The 18,938-nt window shown below is 38.3% G+C and overlaps 1 protein-coding gene across 8 annotated transcripts in view; it reads left to right on the top strand.

The window, feature by feature from the left end:
• The window catches only part of Ptpn13 (protein tyrosine phosphatase non-receptor type 13), a 151,298-nt gene that overhangs the window by 105,761 nt on the left and 26,599 nt on the right, over window positions 1–18,938 (top strand). For all 8 annotated transcript variants that reach the window (XM_090343266.1, XM_090343265.1, XM_090343263.1 and 5 more), the window contains 9 exons: window positions 984–1,146; window positions 3,401–3,615; window positions 3,721–3,819; window positions 5,741–6,093; window positions 8,522–8,702; window positions 10,232–10,390; window positions 11,277–11,448; window positions 11,539–11,749; window positions 15,876–15,946. In XM_090343266.1, coding sequence (XP_090199392.1) covers window positions 984–1,146; window positions 3,401–3,615; window positions 3,721–3,819; window positions 5,741–6,093; window positions 8,522–8,702; window positions 10,232–10,390; window positions 11,277–11,448; window positions 11,539–11,749; window positions 15,876–15,946 — 1,624 coding nt within the window. The remainder of the gene's footprint in view (window positions 1–983; window positions 1,147–3,400; window positions 3,616–3,720; window positions 3,820–5,740; window positions 6,094–8,521; window positions 8,703–10,231; window positions 10,391–11,276; window positions 11,449–11,538; window positions 11,750–15,875; window positions 15,947–18,938) is intronic.

The following is an 18,938-nucleotide window of genomic DNA, read 5'->3' as shown; positions in this document are numbered from 1 at the left end:
TCTCCCTACCACGTGAGCCACAGCTCCATGTCGTGGTGTGTGTGTGTGTGTGTGTGTGTGTGTGTGTGTGTGTGTGGTTAATTAGTAATAAGTCTTAGAGACTATCCTGCCTATGTGTCTTTGAATTGCAGCTCCCAAATCTGAGTTCTCAAATTGCAGCCTTCTTAGTAACGAGAATTAAAAGCACGAGCCACCAGCATTTGGGTTTACCTTTCAAATTAAAAACAAACAAACAGGCCGGGAGTTTGGCCTAGTGGTTAAAGTGCTTGCCTAGCATGCATGAAGACCCGGGTTCGATTCCTTGGTACCACATATAGAAAAAAAAAAGCTGGAAGTGGTGCTGAGGCTCAAGTGGTAGAGCTCTAGCCTTGAGAAAGTCCAAGGACAGTGCTCAGGCCCTGAGCTCAAGCCCAGGACTGGCAAAAAAATAAAAATAAAAAAAAATAAAAACAAACAAACAAAGAACAGATATTATGCCAGGCTCAAGCCTGATGGATCAAAGCCAGCCCAGGCAGGAAACTTTGTGAGATTCTTATCTCCAGTTAAATAGCAAAAGTGATGCTGTGGCTCAAAGTGGTAGAGTGTGTGAGCAAAAGAGCTCCAAGACTGCTCCCAGGCCCCAAGTTCAAGGCTCATTACCAACCAAAATCAAGTATTATGACAAGTGCTTTTCTACTGAGGAAGCAGGTATTCTGTCACATTTTAGCCCCAATGCTACTAATGAGGTCTGATCAAGGAGATGGTGATTGCATTTATGGTTATGCTTTTCCTAATGCTCAAGTGTTTCCTAACATGTTTATGATTTCATTTTTAGCCTTTTATCTAAAAAGTGTTCTTTTTCTAATTTTTCTCTTGATTTATGTTTTTGCGAACCAAGTAGTTACTTTAAGTGTTTTCATATTCCAACAATACAAGATCCTAAAATTATCTCTTTTTTTTTTTTTGTCATTCTTAGTTGATGAACTGCTATTCTGTTTTTCTAGGTGGTTCATCTATTATTAGAAAAGGGGCAGTCACCAGTAGTCAAGGACCATATCCCTGTAACCCCACAGTGTACCCTTCCAGATCAGCAGGCCCAAGGTCAAGCCTCAGAAAAATTGGTGAAGAAAACAACTCACCTCAGAGACTACAGCTTTGTCACGGAAGGTCATGTCTTGCTTACTAATGTTACTCTAAAATTATTGCTAGATTATTCAAATTGTAATATTTCTATACTAGATTATAAATCATGCACTAACTTTATTATTCCTGTCAAATAAATAATCTGCTGTATCACGTTCAATAAAAAACAAACATTTGGCCTATAATCCTAGCTACTTAGTGGGCTAAGTTCTGAGGATCGCATTTCAAAACCAGCCCTGGCACTAAAGTCCATGAGGCTCTTATCACCAGAAAACTGGAAGTGGCGCTATGACTCATGGGTAGAGTGGTAGCTTTGAGCTGAAGAGTTCAGCAATAACGCCCAGGCCCAAATTTCAAGCCCCATGACTGACCAAAACAAAAAATATTTGCAGCTCTTTGAATTTGTAGCTTACCGAATAGTTAAGTCTTCGTTTGTTTGTTTTCGCCAGACCTGGGGCTTGAGCTCACGACCTGAACACTGTCCTTAAACTTTCTCAAGGCTAGCACTCTACCATTTGAGCCACAGCACCACTTGTGGCTTTTTCTGTGTTTCTGGTATCAAGGAATTAAACCAAGGGCTTCTTGCATGCTGGGCAAGCATTTTACCATTAGACCACACTCCCTGCCCCAAGTCTGAATAATGAAGCTTATATGGCTTTAGGCATTAGTAACACCTAAAATAGTTATAAAGTAAAAATTAAATTTGTAAAAAGCAAAGTATAAATTAATATGAAACTTTGCCCTTAATTTTTTTTGGGGGGGGATAGTCCTGGGACTTGAACTCAGGGCCTGAGCACTGTCCTTGGGTTTTTTTCTCAAAGGTAGGCCTCTGCCACTTGAGCCACAGCACCATTTCTGGCTTTTCTATGTATGTGGTACCGATGAATCAAACCTAGGTCTTCGTGCATGCTAGGCAAGCACTCTACCACTAGGCCAAATTCCCAACCCATCCCCTTAAATTACTATGTTTGAACATGTTAAAGTTACCTTGAACAGAAATTTACCTAGAAATACCAGATCATACCAAATGCCAGTCATTCTTCCAAAATCTGCTAGCACATGGAAAAATCACAAATTGATAGTAAAATATTCCCGGGCACGGAGGCTCATGCCTGTAATCCTAGCTAATCAGGAGGCTGAGATCTGAGGATCATGATCCAAAGCCAGCCCAGGCACTAAAGTCCAAGAGATTCTTATCGCCCGTTAACCACTAGAAAACTGGAAGTGGCACGGTGGCTTTGAGCTGAAGAGCTCAGGGACAATGCCCAGGCCCAGAGTCTAAGCCCCACGACTGACTAATAATAATAATTATTATTAGTAGTAGTAGTAGTATATAGTAACGAATTTTTTGCTGAAGGCTAATACTCTACCACTTAAGCTACAGCTCCACTTCCAACCCTGTGGTAATCTAGAATATAACAGTCTCAAAGACTTGCCTACCATGGCTGGCTTTGAACCAAGATCCTGAGATATCAGTTTCCTGTATAGCCAGGATTACAGATGTGAGCCAATAGAAACCTGGTTAGTTCTTCATAATGTTAAGTGCATTCATAAGAAATTCTAGTTATTAGCCTTTTGAGCGAATAATTTTCTTTACTTTATAAATGATTGGTAATATTCAGTCATTATTTCCCTTTTAATTTAAATTTCTATTTGATTACATAAACGTTAGCAACTCTGATTCAGTTCCAAAAATAAGGAGTAAAAACCAACCTAATCTGTATTATTTTTTCTGATTATAAAAGTGAAATTCATGTGCTTACATAATCAGTGTCCTTTCCCATTATTCTTTATTTATGTTCTCCAACCCTCCAAAAATTTGCCCTTTTATTTTGCTGGTGAGTTTATTGGAGCATCATTGAAATTTGTCTTGATTAAAATTAGACCTCACCAAAATCTCATGTCAACTTATTTTCTCATATCCTAGCTTAACGTTTTGCTAGTGTCATTATCACTCTCCATTGCATAGCTGAATTTCTTTTGTACATTTTCCCTTAGATTTCCCCCCCATTCTTTTTGTTTTTATTATTATGCTATCTTTTTATTTTCTTTTAAAGTATGTCTATGGGTTGGAGGTGTAGCTTAAGTGGTAAGAGAGCCAACCAGTGAGCAAAAGTAAACATCAGATACTTAGTTCAAGTCTGGGTCTCTGGCAAAAAAAAAAAAAAGAAAGAAAGAAAAAGAAATGTGTCTAAAAGTATATTGTGTGTTTAGATACTCTCATATGTAAGCCCAGCTTTCAACTAGTTAAATATTTTATCTTTTTTTTTTTCTCTAGAAAATACATTTGAGGTAAAACTGTTTAAAAACAGCTCAGGCTTGGGATTCAGCTTTTCTCGAGAAGATAATCTTATACCTGAGCAAATGAATGCCAGCATTGTAAGAGTTAAAAAGCTCTTCCCTGGACAGCCAGCAGCAGAGAGTGGAAGAATTAATGTGGGGGATGTTATCTTGAAAGTGAATGGAGCCTCTTTGAAAGGACTGTCTCAGCAGGTGAGGTCCCAGCATTTCAATAGAGAGAGAGATGGATTGATATTTCAGGGAAGTGTCATAATTCTGGCTTAACTGAGTCTTCATTTCTCATTCATGGTTCTTCAGGAAGTCATATCAGCTCTCAGGGGAACAGCTCCAGAAGTGTCCTTGATTCTCTGCAGACCTCCACCTGGTGTGATACCAGAAATCGACACTAATGTTTTGGTAAGGTCCATGAAAATTGATTTCTGATTTTGTAGAATATCAGTTTAGTGATGTATTAATTCAGCTATAAGTGATTCATTGTTGACTGATCTACTGAGTTTTATATGTTTCTAGTTCTTAGCTAGGTGATGTTATCTTGTGTGTCATTCAATTACACCTTCTCTTCTTCCACCTCTAAAATTCTAGACTGCTAGGTTTCAGGAATTTGTTTTCTAAGCATAAATGGATAAGACAGAAATAAGGCTTGCAAAACTTATTTTCATTTCTTTGTTGAATCAAACAAGTAACAGTCATTCTCATTCTGATCTTGTTCACCTAAGAGTTCAGGTGGTTTAAGATTTTCAGCCATTATTTAACATTGAAAGTCAGAGAAAAATATCTCCTCTATTTGCTTACCTTTCTTATGTAAAGCAATAAATAAAATATTCAAAATCTACTTTGAGGTTGGTTTATAAATCATATACTGAAAGGAAACCAAACATATAAGACCACTAATATAATTAAAGAAAGTTTACTTTTGGCCTATATACTTGAAATAACTTCACTACCAGTGAATGGTTCCTGGATCTGGAAGACCTTCAGAAGCCTTGAGCCCCATACTGGGGAAAGAGGAAATTTAAGGAGGTCATTAATAGGAAAGTAATGTTTTTCTGGGAAGTAGAATTTTAAGAGATTACATTGATTGAATAGGACTCCAGATCAGATGAACTAGGTGAAATTTTTGGAGGACATGAAGTAATAAAAATATTTGGAAAGCAATTTTTAAATATTTATAAAACCTTTAAAAACATCTTATGTTAAGGATTGGAGGCATGCTCAGTTGGTAGAGTACTACCTGATGAGCAAAAGCAGCAGGTTCCAAGTTTGAATCTTTCTCTTGGACTTAAAAGGAAAAAGAAGCCTGGCACCAGTTGCTCACGCCTATAAACCTAGCTACTCAGGAGACAGATCTGAGGATCCTAGTTCAAAGCCAGCAGGGCACAGAAGCTGGTGAGACTCTTATCTCCAATTAACCACCAGAAAACCAGAAGTGGCGCTGTGGCTCAACTGGTAGAACACTAGCCTAGAAAACCAGAAGTGGCGCTGTGGCTCAACTGATAGAACACTAGCCTTGAGCTGTAGAGCTCAGAGACAAAGCCCAGGCTCAGAGGATAAGTCCCATGACCGACAAAAAAAAATTAAAAAGAGCCGAGTGCAGTGACTCACGCCTGTAATCCTAGCTACTCAAGAGGCTGAGATCTGAGGAGCAAGGTTCTAAGCCAACCTGGGCTTTAAAGTCCTTGGGACTTTTACCTCCAGTTAACAACTAGAAAACCAGAAGTGGCACTGTGGCTCAAGGGGTAGGTTGGTAGCCTTGAGCTGAAGAGCTCAGGGACAATGCCCAGGTCCAGATTCCAAGCACCATGACAGAACAACAGAAAGAAGAAAATAAAAATATAGATATAAGTAGGTAGGTGGGTAGATAGATAGATAGATAGATTATATGTAATTATAATTTTTCCTTTCTTTTCCATGCCTGTGTGTGTGTGCAAGTGTGTGTATCGTGTCCAATATTGTGAAAATTTATAAAGGAGAAATAACCTTAATGTAAATTTTAGGGGGGCCAGGATTTTGGCCTAGTAGTAGAGTGCTTGCCTAGCATGCATGAAGACCAGGGTTTGATTTCTCAGTACCACATACATAGAATAAAGCTGAAAGTGGTGCTGTGGCTCAAGTGGCAGAGTGCTAGCCTTGAGAAAGCCCAAGGACAGTGCTCAGGCCCTGAGTACAAGCCCCAGGACTGGCAGCAACAACAAAAAAAACATTTTAGGTACATTTTTACAAGTTTTCCTGGATTTCTGATTCTCAACAGGTTCATTTTCATTTTACTATAAATATAACACCACATGACCTCTGATCTCTTTAAATGTGTCTCTTACAGACCCCGCTCCACTCTCCAGCACAGATACTTCCAAGTTGCAGTAGAGAGCCTTCTCAGCCATCATGTGTGGAGCAAAGTACCAGCTCAGATGAAAATGAAATGTCTGACAAAAATAAGAAACAGTGCAAGTCCCTATCCAGGAAAAACAGCTACAGTGACAGCAGTGGGAGTGGAGAAGATGATCTAGTGAAAGTGCCAGACATGACCTGGACTTCAACTCTGAATCAGACTCTAAGTAACATGGTGTCACAGGCACAGAATCAACATGAATCATCCAAGAGTCAAGAAGATACCATTCGTAACATATTTTTCTATCCTCAGAAAATACCCAATAAACCAGAATTTGAGAACAGGTATTGTCAATGTTATGTGGAACACTTAAAGCAACGGGTAATATTAGCAACAGGCCCATCGATATAAATGTCTTTAAGAATGCAATGTGCTGGGCTGGGAGTTTGGCCTAGTGGTAGAGTGCTTGCCTAGCATGCACGAAGACCCAGGTTCAATTCCTCGGTACCACATACATAGAAAAAAGCTGGAAGTGGTGCTGAGGCTCAAGTGGTAGAGTGCTAGCCTTGAGAAAGTCCAAGGACAGTGCTCAGGACCTGAGCTCAAGCCCAGGACTGGCAAAAAAAGAAAAAAAGAATGCAATGTGCTGCAAGCCTGTAATCCTAGCTACTCAGCAAGCTGAAATCTGAGTATCAAGGTTGAAAGCCAGTCCAAATAACTCTTATTAGCTTTCTAGCTGTTGTGACTGACAGTTTTAGTTAATAAACCAGTAAGCCCTCTAGCTCAGTTAACATGAGCCTTCTAGAAGAACTTTTGAGCCTATTAACTAGTAATTGAGAATGTTGCTTCTTCATACTATTTAGCCAGAAACGTGTGTGTGTGTGTGTGTGTGTGTGCGCGCGTGTGATGATGATGATGATGATGCTGCCGCCATGGGAGATTAGAGAGAACTACAGAGGGAAGTTCGGGAACATTTGCAAATGGCAGGACAGGCAATGGGAAAGAAGTGACTGATAGTGTAGAAGCCAACAATGAAAAAGATCTCTGTGCTCTTTAATAGTTATTCCTCCATCTGATTGTTTGCTTTAAGTTTTTGTGGATATCTGCATCCAACCATATTTGTTAAAGTTTTTTTCCCTTATTTTATTTCCCCACTAGAGTAAAACTTCCTTTCCTTTTGCATGTCTTTTTCTTTACTGTTTTTATGATACACAGTATGGCTCTGATCACATTTGCTTCAGTCTTGGATTCACTAATAGAAATCAAAAGTATAATTAACTTATCTAACTGTCCTTACTCTGCTTAAAGAACTTCAAAATTGAACCTGGGTAAAAATGTTTGTAATCCTGCAAATAACTCAAAGTCCAAAACTAAATAAAGGATAGTTAGGATCTTAGTCAAAAATCAGACAAGAGCAATATTTGGGTACCCAAGGTTATGGACATGGTCTTGGAGATATAAACATAACTACTTAGACATAAAAATCTGTGATGGGATATATGCTCTATAGAGATAATGTTATATAGATTGATATGTATCTATGACATACAAAGCCTCAGCTTAATTTTAATTATGGTCTAAAATTTATGTGGCAGTGATTACACAGAGAGTCCCTTCTTAAATACTTACTTGTTAAACATGACACTTGAAATATGATGTAAAAATCAGTGTTAATAAAATCTTTCAGAAAAAAAGCTATGAAAAGTCAAAAAAAAAAAAGAATTCTCAGAAGAAGAAATAAGAGTGGCCAATCAATATGTGAAAACATGCTTACCATCTCTGACCATAAATGAAATGCACATCAAGACACCTTGCTCACTCTAGTTAGAATGGCGATTATCAAGAAAACTTAACAATAGCAGATGGTGGCAGGAATGCAGCCAAAAGGGAACATTACTATACTATTAATGGGAATATGAATTTGTTCAACTACTCTGGAAAGCAATGTGGAGCTTCCCTATTCCCAGAAATCCTATTCCTAGGCATTTAGCCATTAGATCACAAACCACAAACCAGGGCACACTAAAGCCACCAGCACAACTACGTTCATTGCAGCACTATTTACCATAGCCAAGATATGGAATCAACCCATATGCCCTCAGTGGATGAATAGACCAAGAAAAGATGATATATACACACAATGGAATTCTATGTTTTCATCAGAAATGGTATTGCTCCATTTGTAAGGAAAGGGAAAGATTTGGGGAAAAAATCACATTTAGTGGGACCAAGAGTATGGCCTACTGGTTGAGTGCTTACCTAGTATGCACGAAGACCTGGGTTCGATTCCTTGTTACCACATACGTAGAAAAAAGCTGGAAGGGGTGCTGAGGCTCAGATGGTAGAACTCTAGCCTTGAAAAAGTCTCAGGCCCTGAGCTCAAGCCCAGGACTCCCCCTACCCAAAAAAAAAAAATTACATTAAGTGAAGTAAGCTAGACCCAAAGGAACGTGATTTCCCTCATTTGTAATAATTAGAATGTTCCTATGAATCTACAAATAAACCTAATGGATAGTAAAACAGAGAAAAGAACTTATATCTGGCATGCTAAACGGCATTATCAATATTTACATGGTGAGACCAAAGGAGGCTATTCTTAGGAGAGGATCACAAGGGCTAACTATGTACATATGATCATATAAAATGATGCTTATTGAAATAAATTCCAAGAGGACTTTTATTGTATATAGAAACATTTGTTAGGCATTTTCTGTTGTGGCCATATTGTCATTGGAATGCATTTGAACATAGTTTGCTTCTTTGTCTCTGTAGCAATCCTCCCTCTCCTCCACCACTGGAAACAACTCCTGGGCCAAGTTGTCAACCCCAGTTAGAGCCCACTTCTAATTCAATGGATAACACCTACATACATCACTCATCTGAATCAACTACACAAGAAAACTTGACAACTTTGACAAATGACTTGAAAAAGTACTCTGAAGACTTAGAGCTTGTGAGTTGTTTCCACAGCATGAAGAAAAATAGGTGCATGTTATCAATGAAGATGTGGAAGCACACTGTTTTCCTCTAATTAGAGGGAAAAAGCTGTCTTTTAGAATAGCTTCATGATACAGCTAACATACTTGCATATGTGGATAATATGGATAAATGCATAAATGGATAATATGTCCAATATGTTTCTCGGCTGTGAAACTTGGGAAAGGAACACACAAACAGAAATAAATATGGCACAGATTTGACTCTATCAATGGCTTGCTTTGTTGGTCATATGCCTGTGGACAAATCACTTAATTCTAATTCTCATTATATAGCTTTGGCTATATGTGGTGACGATAAGATAAACTATAAAATACTACAGATTACACATTTAGTAACTGTTGTTTTTGGCTTGTTTCTCAGTCTACTTGGTTATCTATTTGATTTATCACATTTGAATGAAAATATATATATATATATATATATATATATATATATATATATATATATATATATATATTGGTCATGGGACTTGAACTCCGGGCCTAAGCGTTGTCCCTGGGCTATTCAGCTCAAGACTATCCCCCTACCCCTTAAGCCCCAGCATCACTTCTAGTTTTCTGGTAGTTAATTGGAGATAAGTCTTTAATGCCATTTTGAGCCACGCTCCTCAGATTTCAGCCTCCTAATTAGATAGGATTACAGGCCTGAGCCACCATGTCAGGCACATTGGAACATAATTTTTTGTCTTACATGTTTTCTTTGAGTGTCCACTGGAATCTTTACATTGCAGTAATAGCATTACAACTTCTATCTTGAAACCTAAATTTATTGAGTGTAATATCCTTTACATGGGTAGAAATCCAACTATTTTTAATATTATTGGATATTATGCAAATAGTGAATGTTTAGTGTAGAAAAATTAAAGAGAAAAAAAGATGTTAAAACCACTTATAATCTCACCTCCAAATCATAAACATTGAAAATTACCTTTCTAGAATTTTGTTTACCTGTAACTGTGTATATATATATATATATTTTCATATAGCTTCAGTTTCTTTTTTTTGCTAGTCCTGGGGCTTGTACTCAGGGCGTGAGCACTGTCCTTGAGCTTTCTAAAGGCTAGCATTCTGCCACTTTAGCCACAGCACCACTTGCGGCTTTCTCTATATATGTGTGGTACTGAGTAATTGAACCCAGGTCTTCGTGCATGCTAGGCCAGCACTCTACCACTAGGCCAAACTCCCGGCCCCCAGTTTCATTTTTTTAACAAGAGTGAAAGTAATTTTATATTTTTAGAAATCTGTTATTATCCACATAAGCAGTCAGTTTAATCAGTTTAATCTCCTATATTTTTATGTGTTTGAAGCAGCTTTTATGCGATTGAGAGAAGGAGCAGCATTCTGTCAGAGCCAAAAAGACTTGTTCAGTTGAAACATTTGAGGTTTGGTTTCTTCTGTAGGAAGAAATTAGTAATAATAAGTGAATAGTATTAATGTCTGATAAGGAAACAACCTTAAAGGAGTCATTCTTTTCTTTCTCTAGGAAGTAGAACTCCTCATTACTCTAATTAAGTCAGAGAAAGGCAGTCTCGGTTTTACAGTAACCAAAAGCAATCAGAGTATTGGTTGTTATGTTTATGATGTCATTCAAGATCCAGCCAAAAGTGATGGAAGACTAAAACCTGGGGATCGTCTCATAAAGGTAAGATGCTTAAGAGGAAAGATTTGTAAGATATGAGTCTTGGTTCATTTTTGTCACTGTAGGGAAGAACATACAGCGGGGTAATAATATTAAATTTATGAATTTTATTTTCAAAAAAGATGTTTATTCTGCTCTCAATTAGATGTTTTAAATATATAAACTGGTATCCGCACGGCATCGTGAAGCCATTAGGATATCATGGTGGAATTATGTGTGATAGGAAGAGATTGTATCACAAAACAAGAAGCCAAAAATGCTTCCTGAGAGAACAGCTTCTCAGCTCACTCCCCTATTAACTCTCCCCGCTGTTCACTATTTTAAAGTCCATTCATAGCATCTACCCTCCAATACCTGAATATTTGAGGGACAAACTTAAACAATAGTCAGATGATAGTAATGACTAAGGAACAGGCCAGAGCCAGAGAAGGAAGAAAGTTGAGTTACTACTCAACTCTTTTACTCTTTCTACTAGTTGTTATCTTTCTTCTCCAAAAGTAGAAACCTTTATGAAGTTAACTATTGAGGAAATGCTCAAGTTGTCTTTAAAGTCACTGTAATCAGTTAAAGCATGTAAAAAGTGTCTCAAGTCACAGATACGAAAAGTTTCTTGTGAAAGAATGCATTAGCAAAATGTTATACATTGTTTAAGGACATTATTTTAATCACAGTGGCTTGATTATTGTCCTAATGATTTCTAAAATCTACTTTGGAAGATAATCTCATAAATTAGGAAGAAGAGAGTTGAGAGACTGAATCCATAAATCAGGAAAAAGGAAAAAAAATGTTTCCATTTCTCTTGTTGGCTAGTAAAAGCTAAAGTGTTGTTCTTTCTTAGCTTTCCTGTTCTAAATATTATAATTCCGATATATTCTTTTCATATTTTTAGGTGAACGATACAGATGTTTCAAACATGACTCATACTGATGCAGTGAATCTGCTCCGGACTGCACCCAAAACAGTCAGAATAGTTGTTGGACGGGTTCTAGAATTACCCAGGTTGCCAGTGTTGCCTCATTTGCTACCTGACATTTCATTAACATGTAACAAAGAGGAGTTGGGTAATGAACATTTAAGCATTGTTCAGAAAGATTTTCTTGGCTAGATTCAAAATACTCATGAGTAAGAAAACTATTTTCTGTTCTTTGCAGGTTTCTCCCTATCAGGAGGTCAAGACAGTCTTCATCAAGTGATATATATTGGTGATATCAATCCAAGGTCAATTGCAGCCATTGAGGGGAACCTCCAGCTGCTAGATATCATCCATTATGTGAATGGAGTCAGCACACAAGGAATGACCTTAGAAGAAGCTAACAGAGCATTAGACATGTCACTTCCTTCTGTGGTACTGAAAGCCACAAGGTATGGCTTTATATGTGTATACATATCAGCTTGTTGATTATGTATACTTTAGCAATTCAGACTGAAATTCTAAAAACATTGAGTGGATTAGTGTTTGAGACAGATATCCAGTTGATAGGGCAGTTTATCAGTCAGAATCCTTTCTAATGCAACTCTGATTGAACTATGTGTATGTGAGAGCACACACACATACACAAGCCAGTCCTAAGACAAACTGAACCTGAGTGCTGTCCCTGAATTCTTTTTGCTCAAGGCTAGCTCTGCACATTTGACTTCAAATTCCCTTTTTGGTGCTGAATTGGAGACAAGAGTCTATTGGACTTTCCTGGGAGGCTGGCTTAGAATCCCAGTCCTCATATCAGCCTCTGCTTCAGAGGGTTACAGATGTGACCACCACACCTTGGTTCTTCCAACATTTTCACTATAAAAGAATAGATGGTCATTATTTGACCAGGGTTCTGGTTCTGTTTCTTTCTTATTTTTCTTTCCTTCTTTTTTATCTATCTATCTATCTATCTATCTATCTATCTATCTATCTATCTATCTATCTATCTATCTTTGCCTGTCCTGGGCTTGAACTCAGGGCGTAAGCACTCTCCTTGGGCTTTCTCAAGGCTAGAGCTCTACCACTTGAGCCACAGTACCATTTCCAGCTTTTTCTACATATGTGTTAATGAAGAATCAAACCCAGGTCTTTGTGCATGCTAAAGCAAGCACTCTACCAATAGTCCAAACTCCAGCTCCCCCTCTTTTTATTTTTCTATTCATTTGATTGATGCTGTGTGTGTGTGTGTGTGTGTGTGTGTGTGTGTGTGTGTGTGTGTGTGTGTGTGTGTTACTGTTATGGGGTCTGAATCTGTGAACAGTGAGACCATTCGAGTCACTACTGGGAATGGAAAAGATACCTTATTGAGCTAGAAATAGCTGATGCACCAGGATGACACCAGGATCTCAGAATGCTATGGGAGGCTGTCTCTGTGGGCTCCTTTTAACCCTGAAAACCACAGGAATTTTGCTTATTTCTTGAATCCCTGGAAAACGAGGCAGGAAACAGGTCAGAAACCCTTTGGTAGCACAGTAGGAGCTGCCTCCTGGGGTGGGGAAGGGCCTTCAGGTGGGAGCAGGACAGAACAAGTTCGGCCACTACAATCACTACAGGCTAGGCTGAATGAAATCATAGAACAGTAGAACAATACAGTTTTTCTGGCAAAGGATATGGCTCATTACCTTCTGAAAAATACCTACTCATGTACAGCCAGCAACTTACAAGTGTGGGACAGAGCAAAACAGATTCAGAACAAGTACCAATTCAAACCAAGTTTAGCAAGTTTGGCTACAGAGCTGTATGGTAGGGGCTAGCTGGAAAACTTAGCATCAATCAATAGAATAATATTGGCATTACAAATAATACTGCTATTCTAAAAATTGGAACAAATTAAAACAATAACTTGTTTACCCCATTTTAGTACAAAGCTTTGGACTCAGGACTTTATAACTTGAGTCATAACTCAGCCCTATTTTCTTTTTTTGTTTTGAGACAGTTTTCACTAATTTTGCCTGGATTGGTGTTGAATTCTCAATCCCTCTTCCAGTTTTATTGCAGGACAAGAACATTGTAAAGCATTCTAGAAACCCCATGATTTTTATCACAGCCTGTTAAGAGCCTGGTTTAGTTTGGTTTGGAAGGGAATTGCTTCATTCCTCAAGAGGTTACTGCCCACAACATGACATTGAAAAATGGCCTGGTGGATAAGCCTTGACCTTGGGGCTTCACAGAAAGAATATTGAGGGATGTTTAGGGCCCATGGCATATTGTCTCTCCCACTTTGTATACCTTATACAACCACCCATGCCCTCAAGTATTAGCAACGAGAAGATATTGTATACTATTCCCTATTTCCAAGGCACTTGGCTACTTTTCATATAATCCTTTGAATATAGGTATTTTACTAGTTTTTCACTTTAAAAGTACGGGCCAGAAGTTTGACCTAGTGATAGAGTACATGCACGAAGACCTGGGGTCAATTCCTTGGTTCCACAAACCTAGAAAAAGCCGGAAATGGTGCTGTGTCTCAAGTGGTAGAGCTCTAACCTTGAGAAAGCCCAAGGACAGTGCAAAAAAGAAAAGAAAACACAATGGCATTCTATGTTGCCATCAGAAAGAACAACTTTGCCCTATTTGTAAAGAAATGGGAAGACTTAGAAAAAATATTAAGTGAAGTAAGCCAGACTCAAAGGAACATAGACTCGATGGTTTCCCTCATTTGTCATAATCAATAGAAATCTTGGGCTCCCTAGCAGAGATTTACAATAGAGCAAAACCTAGATATATAAGGACATATAGGATAACACTAAATGAAAGGACCTCCAGGATATAGAAACAAGAGCCATATAATGTGTGATTTTTGTCCTTAATGTACTATGTTATTTCTCATCTCTTGCTGTCCCTTGGTTATCTCATATTGTTAGACAGTATCTTACCTTGTTATCTAATATATTGTATATGTGTTTATTTGGTTATTTGAAATAGGATAGGGAAGGGAGGAAAACAAGATAAGGGGTGGGGATGGGGGAGGGAAATGAGGACCAAAATATGAGAAAGGGTATCAATGTTTGTGAAGTAATGCACCGTCTATCTGGCAAATATAATGTAGCCCTTCTATTAATTACTAGAAAAAAGAAAAAAAAAAAAGTACATGTCAAAAAACCTCAGATAAAGAATTTTGTGAATGGCTGGTGTTGGAGGCTCATAGCTGCTGTATAATCCTGTAATTCTGCTACTGAGGAGGCTGAGATCTGAGGATCTGCAATTCTAAGCAGCCTGGGCAGAAAAGTCTGTGAGAATCTTGTCTCCAGTTAACCACCAAAAAAGCTAGATGTAGAGCTGTGGCTTGAACCGTAGACCACTAGCCTTGAGCGCAAAAGCTCAGGGACAGCACCCAGGCTCTGAATTCAAGCCCCAGATCTGGCACCAAAAGAAAAACAAAACAGCAACAAAAAAACCAACACACACACACACACACACACAGACCCCTTTGTGAACTATGGCTTCTGAATTAAGTAACTTTGAACTACATCCAAAATGATAGCACACTGAGTCTGTTGTTTTATTTTGTTTTAGTTGGTTGTGGGGCTTGAACTCTGAGCCTCAGCACTTTCCTGAGCTCTTCAGCTCAAGGCTACCACCTTACCCCTTGAGCCACAGTGCCACTTCCAGGTTTTCTGGTGGCTAATTGCAAATAAGAGTCTGATGGACTTCAGTGCCTGAGCTGGCTTTGAACCGCAAACCTCAGCTCTCAACCTCCTGAGGAGCTAGGGATTACAGGTTTGAACCACTATGCCCAGCTAGTCTGGTGTTTTAAATGGTAGTAGAAATAGCTAATATATTGAAAGAAACCCCAAGAAAATGTTTTGTGAGGCCACTCTGGCTACTGTGGGGGTGTACACATGAGTAATGCTACCAACTTCTGCAAAGACGGGGCTAGTTGGATCTGTGTAGCCAGCCCAGGCTACACAGTAAATTCCATGCCAAACTGGGCTAGTAATGATCAGAACTTATCTCAAGAACAAAACAGTCATTCTTCATGCTTATACACCCAAAGTCTATGCAAAGTAGTTTCTGAAACTAGGGGCCAGGAGGTGGCCTAGTTGTAGAGTGCTGGCCTAGCATGCATGAAGCGCCAGGTTCAATTCCTCAGTACCACATACACAGAAAACGCCAGAAGTAGTGCTGTGGCTCAAGTAGTAGAGCACTAGCATTGAGAAAGTCCAAGCACAGTGCCCAAGCTCTGAGTTCAAGCTCTTGGACTGGCAAAAAAAATAAAAATAAAAATCTGAAATCCTTTAACAGAATGGTGCAGAGGATATTTAAGCAGATAAATCTGTAAGCCCATGGGCCAGGAGTTTGGCCTATTGATAGAGTGCCTGCCTAGCATGCACGAAGACCTGGATTCAATTTCTTGGTACCACATACATAGGGGGAAAAAAAGCTAGAAGTGGTGCCATGGCTCAAGTGGTAGAGCTCTAGCCCTGAAAAAACCCAGGGAGAGTGCTCAGCTCTGGAGTTCAAGTCCCAGGACTGACAAAAAAAAAAAAATCTGTAAGTCCTGTCCTTTTTTTATTACAGAGAAGGTCATCCTGTGGCTCCCAATTGGAAGAAACCTGCCATTTCCACACCAGAGTCATCCACAGCTGATGGTAAGAGTGATGCTTTGTGACACAATTCTTTCTAATGAGGTAACTGATGTTACTCCTAAAGTACATTTAATCTTCTTCCAGGGTGTTACTTCATAATCTCTTTGAGTGAAAATATTGCATTTAAATGAAAGCATTTGTAGTATTTAGTGAATAGTAGGAAAATAACAGGGCAAAGTAGACCATGAAATTTATAGCCCAATATCCCTGAGTTCATAATTTTCTATAACCTTCCCAAGGTGCTTGATCCACAGATAAGCCCTATCAATAATATAAAAATATTATTAGTATCTACCTTATGAAGTTAACTTGAATAAAATACTGCAAAATAACTTCAAAGTTAATTTAAAAATTAACGTGAAGTTAATGCTTCAATAAAGCATTACTGTGAAATACCAGCTTATGAAACTCCAGCATACTTACCACATAGTAATTCATTCAGACGTACACTGAATTTCTCCTTTGAGCCAGCCCCTGTTCTGGACATTGGGGATCTAGAATATGCAAACAAGTATCCACCTTGTGTTCTAGCATATCCATAGAAATAGCAGTAGTAGTTGTTGTGGCAGTAGTTGTCTTTAATTCAATGTTCATTTTGAACTAAGCATTCTTCTAAGTGGTTCAGTCCTCATCAATAACCTCATGGTTCTAGTGTTCTATTATCATATTATATAGAAAGGAAGACGGATGTACAGAGATCTAGCCATTTGCCTGCACTCAGAGTATATGAAGAGTAGAGCTAGTGAAAATGGAGATAGGACTCAAGTGATAGAACAGCTGTGACCAGAAAATGCTGAGCAATAGCCCAGGATGCTAAGTCCAAGCCTTAGTACCAGAAGGGGAAAAAAAGTGTACGTCCCAAATTTAAAGCCAGGAAGGCGGATTCTATACTCATTTACATAATCTGGGCCCACAAATATAACTTTTCATGCTAGTGCTAAGATAGTGGGAGACAGGCACAAAGAAATGTGGTTGAAATTAGTACATTCAAAAAGCAAATTCAGTACTTCCACCATACGAATGTTTTAGGTTATCAAACAGTAAAATCAAGAACAGCTAAAAGAAACTTTACCATCGTAGTCTATGTAGTTCAGTTCATGGAAGATTTACACTATCTCATAAAACTATCAGGAACTAAAGTAGGGATATGGTTCAAGTGATAGGGAGTCTCCCTAGCAAGTGTAAGGTTCTGAGATCAAGCTGCACTACTATCCAAAAGATCAAATAAAATAACAGAGCATTTTTCTAGTGTCCTGCATATCTTACTTGTAACTTTCCAATGCTCTAGAACCTTATGGAAGTTACTTAGTGATCTATGAGGTTATCCAAGTTCTTCATGGATTTGAAAACTTAAAAAAAGCCAGACACCAGCGATTCACACCTATAATTTTAGCTATTCAGCAGTTTTCTAGTGGTTAATTGGAGATAAGAATCTCAGGGTCTTAGCTGCACAGTAGCTCACACCTCTGTACTCCTAGCTCCTCAGGAGGCTGAGATCTGAGGATCAAGATTCAAAGGCAGCCGAGGCACAAAAGGACCTGAGACCCTTATCTTCACTTAACCTCTAGAAAATGGGAAGGGCGTCTTGTCTCAAGGGTGGTAGCCTTGAGCTGAATTGCTCAGGGACAGTGCAGGCTTTGAATCTCGAGCCTCAGATCTTAACCTCCTGAGTAGCTAGAATTACCAGCGTGAGCCACAACACCCGGCTTGAAAGTTTTATCTCCAACTGACCACCAGAAAACCAGAAGTGGAGCTCTGGCTCAAGGTGGTAGTGTGATAACCTGGAGAGAAAAAACTCAGGGACAGCACCCAGACCCTGAGTTCAAACCCCTTTTCCAACCACAAAAAAAAAAAAAAGTAAACAGAAATCTTTCTTAGAGATTTTTGGTTTTGTTTGGTGATACTGGAATTTAAACTCAGTCATGAACTTATTCGGCTTACTTTTTCCACTGGTGCTGTACCATTTGAGTCATGCCTCCTGCCCAGGTTTTAATGGTTATTTTGGAGATGGCGTTTTTCTGACTTTTCTGTTTGGGGTAGCTTCAAATCACAGTTCTTTCTACAAAATGATAGTAACTATGAGTTATTGTGAGAATTAAGGTACTTAGAAGAGTGAACATGAAGACAACTACTGCTCTTATCACTCTTTCTATTGTTATGATGTAGGATAGAATGCAGATATCTAAAAGCTATTAAAAAGATACTATTATGCACCAGTGAAAAGGGAATGGGCTATTGATACATGCAACAAACATAATTAAAATAACCTCAAAATAAATATGATGGGTTAAATAAATCAGAATGACCAAGTCAATACCTTGTAATTACATTTATTTCCAATTCTAGACAATGAAAATTTGAGGAACAGAAAGAAAACTAGTGATTAAGGACAAAAAGGAGAAGGAGATTATTAGGGAACTAGAAGGGAGAGATTACAAATCTACTGACATACTACTTGGATTTATTATTATGTATGATTTATTATTAGCATATCTTTCATTTTTCCTAGAATTCTAACAATGTATTATGTTAGCTTTAAATAATATTGAAAGACATTATATTAAGTACTTTGTGACGTCAACCACAAAATTACTGAAATTTGTCCACAAAAATTCTTTCTCAATCTTTATCTTTTTAGGCAGAACAGACATCCTTGAATTCATGTACTTTTGATTTAATCTTTCTAGACTTCACAGCATCATCCTGAATCTTCTGAAGATAGTTTGATGAATCAACTTGTTTTATATGTGACTTCTTTAAACTAAAAGAAAAAAAATCTGTCCAACTTTTAGTGTATATGTTACATTTCTGTACTGATAACTGAGAGCTAAATAATATTTGGCTTAGAAATATATTTATAGGGCCAGGAGTTTGGCCTAGTGGTAGAGTGCTTGCCGAGCATGCATGAAGACCCAGGTTCAATGCCTCAGTACCACATACATAGAAAAAAGCTAGAAGTATATTTATAGACTTTGTTATTTGTATCTACAACTTA

The sequence above is a fragment of the Megascapheus bottae genome, chromosome 13, assembly GCF_031878675.1.
Source record: "Megascapheus bottae isolate mThoBot1 chromosome 13, mThoBot2.hap1, whole genome shotgun sequence".
Lineage (NCBI taxonomy): Eukaryota > Metazoa > Chordata > Mammalia > Rodentia > Geomyidae > Megascapheus > Megascapheus bottae.
This window is presented reverse-complemented; position numbering and strand designations above follow the sequence as displayed.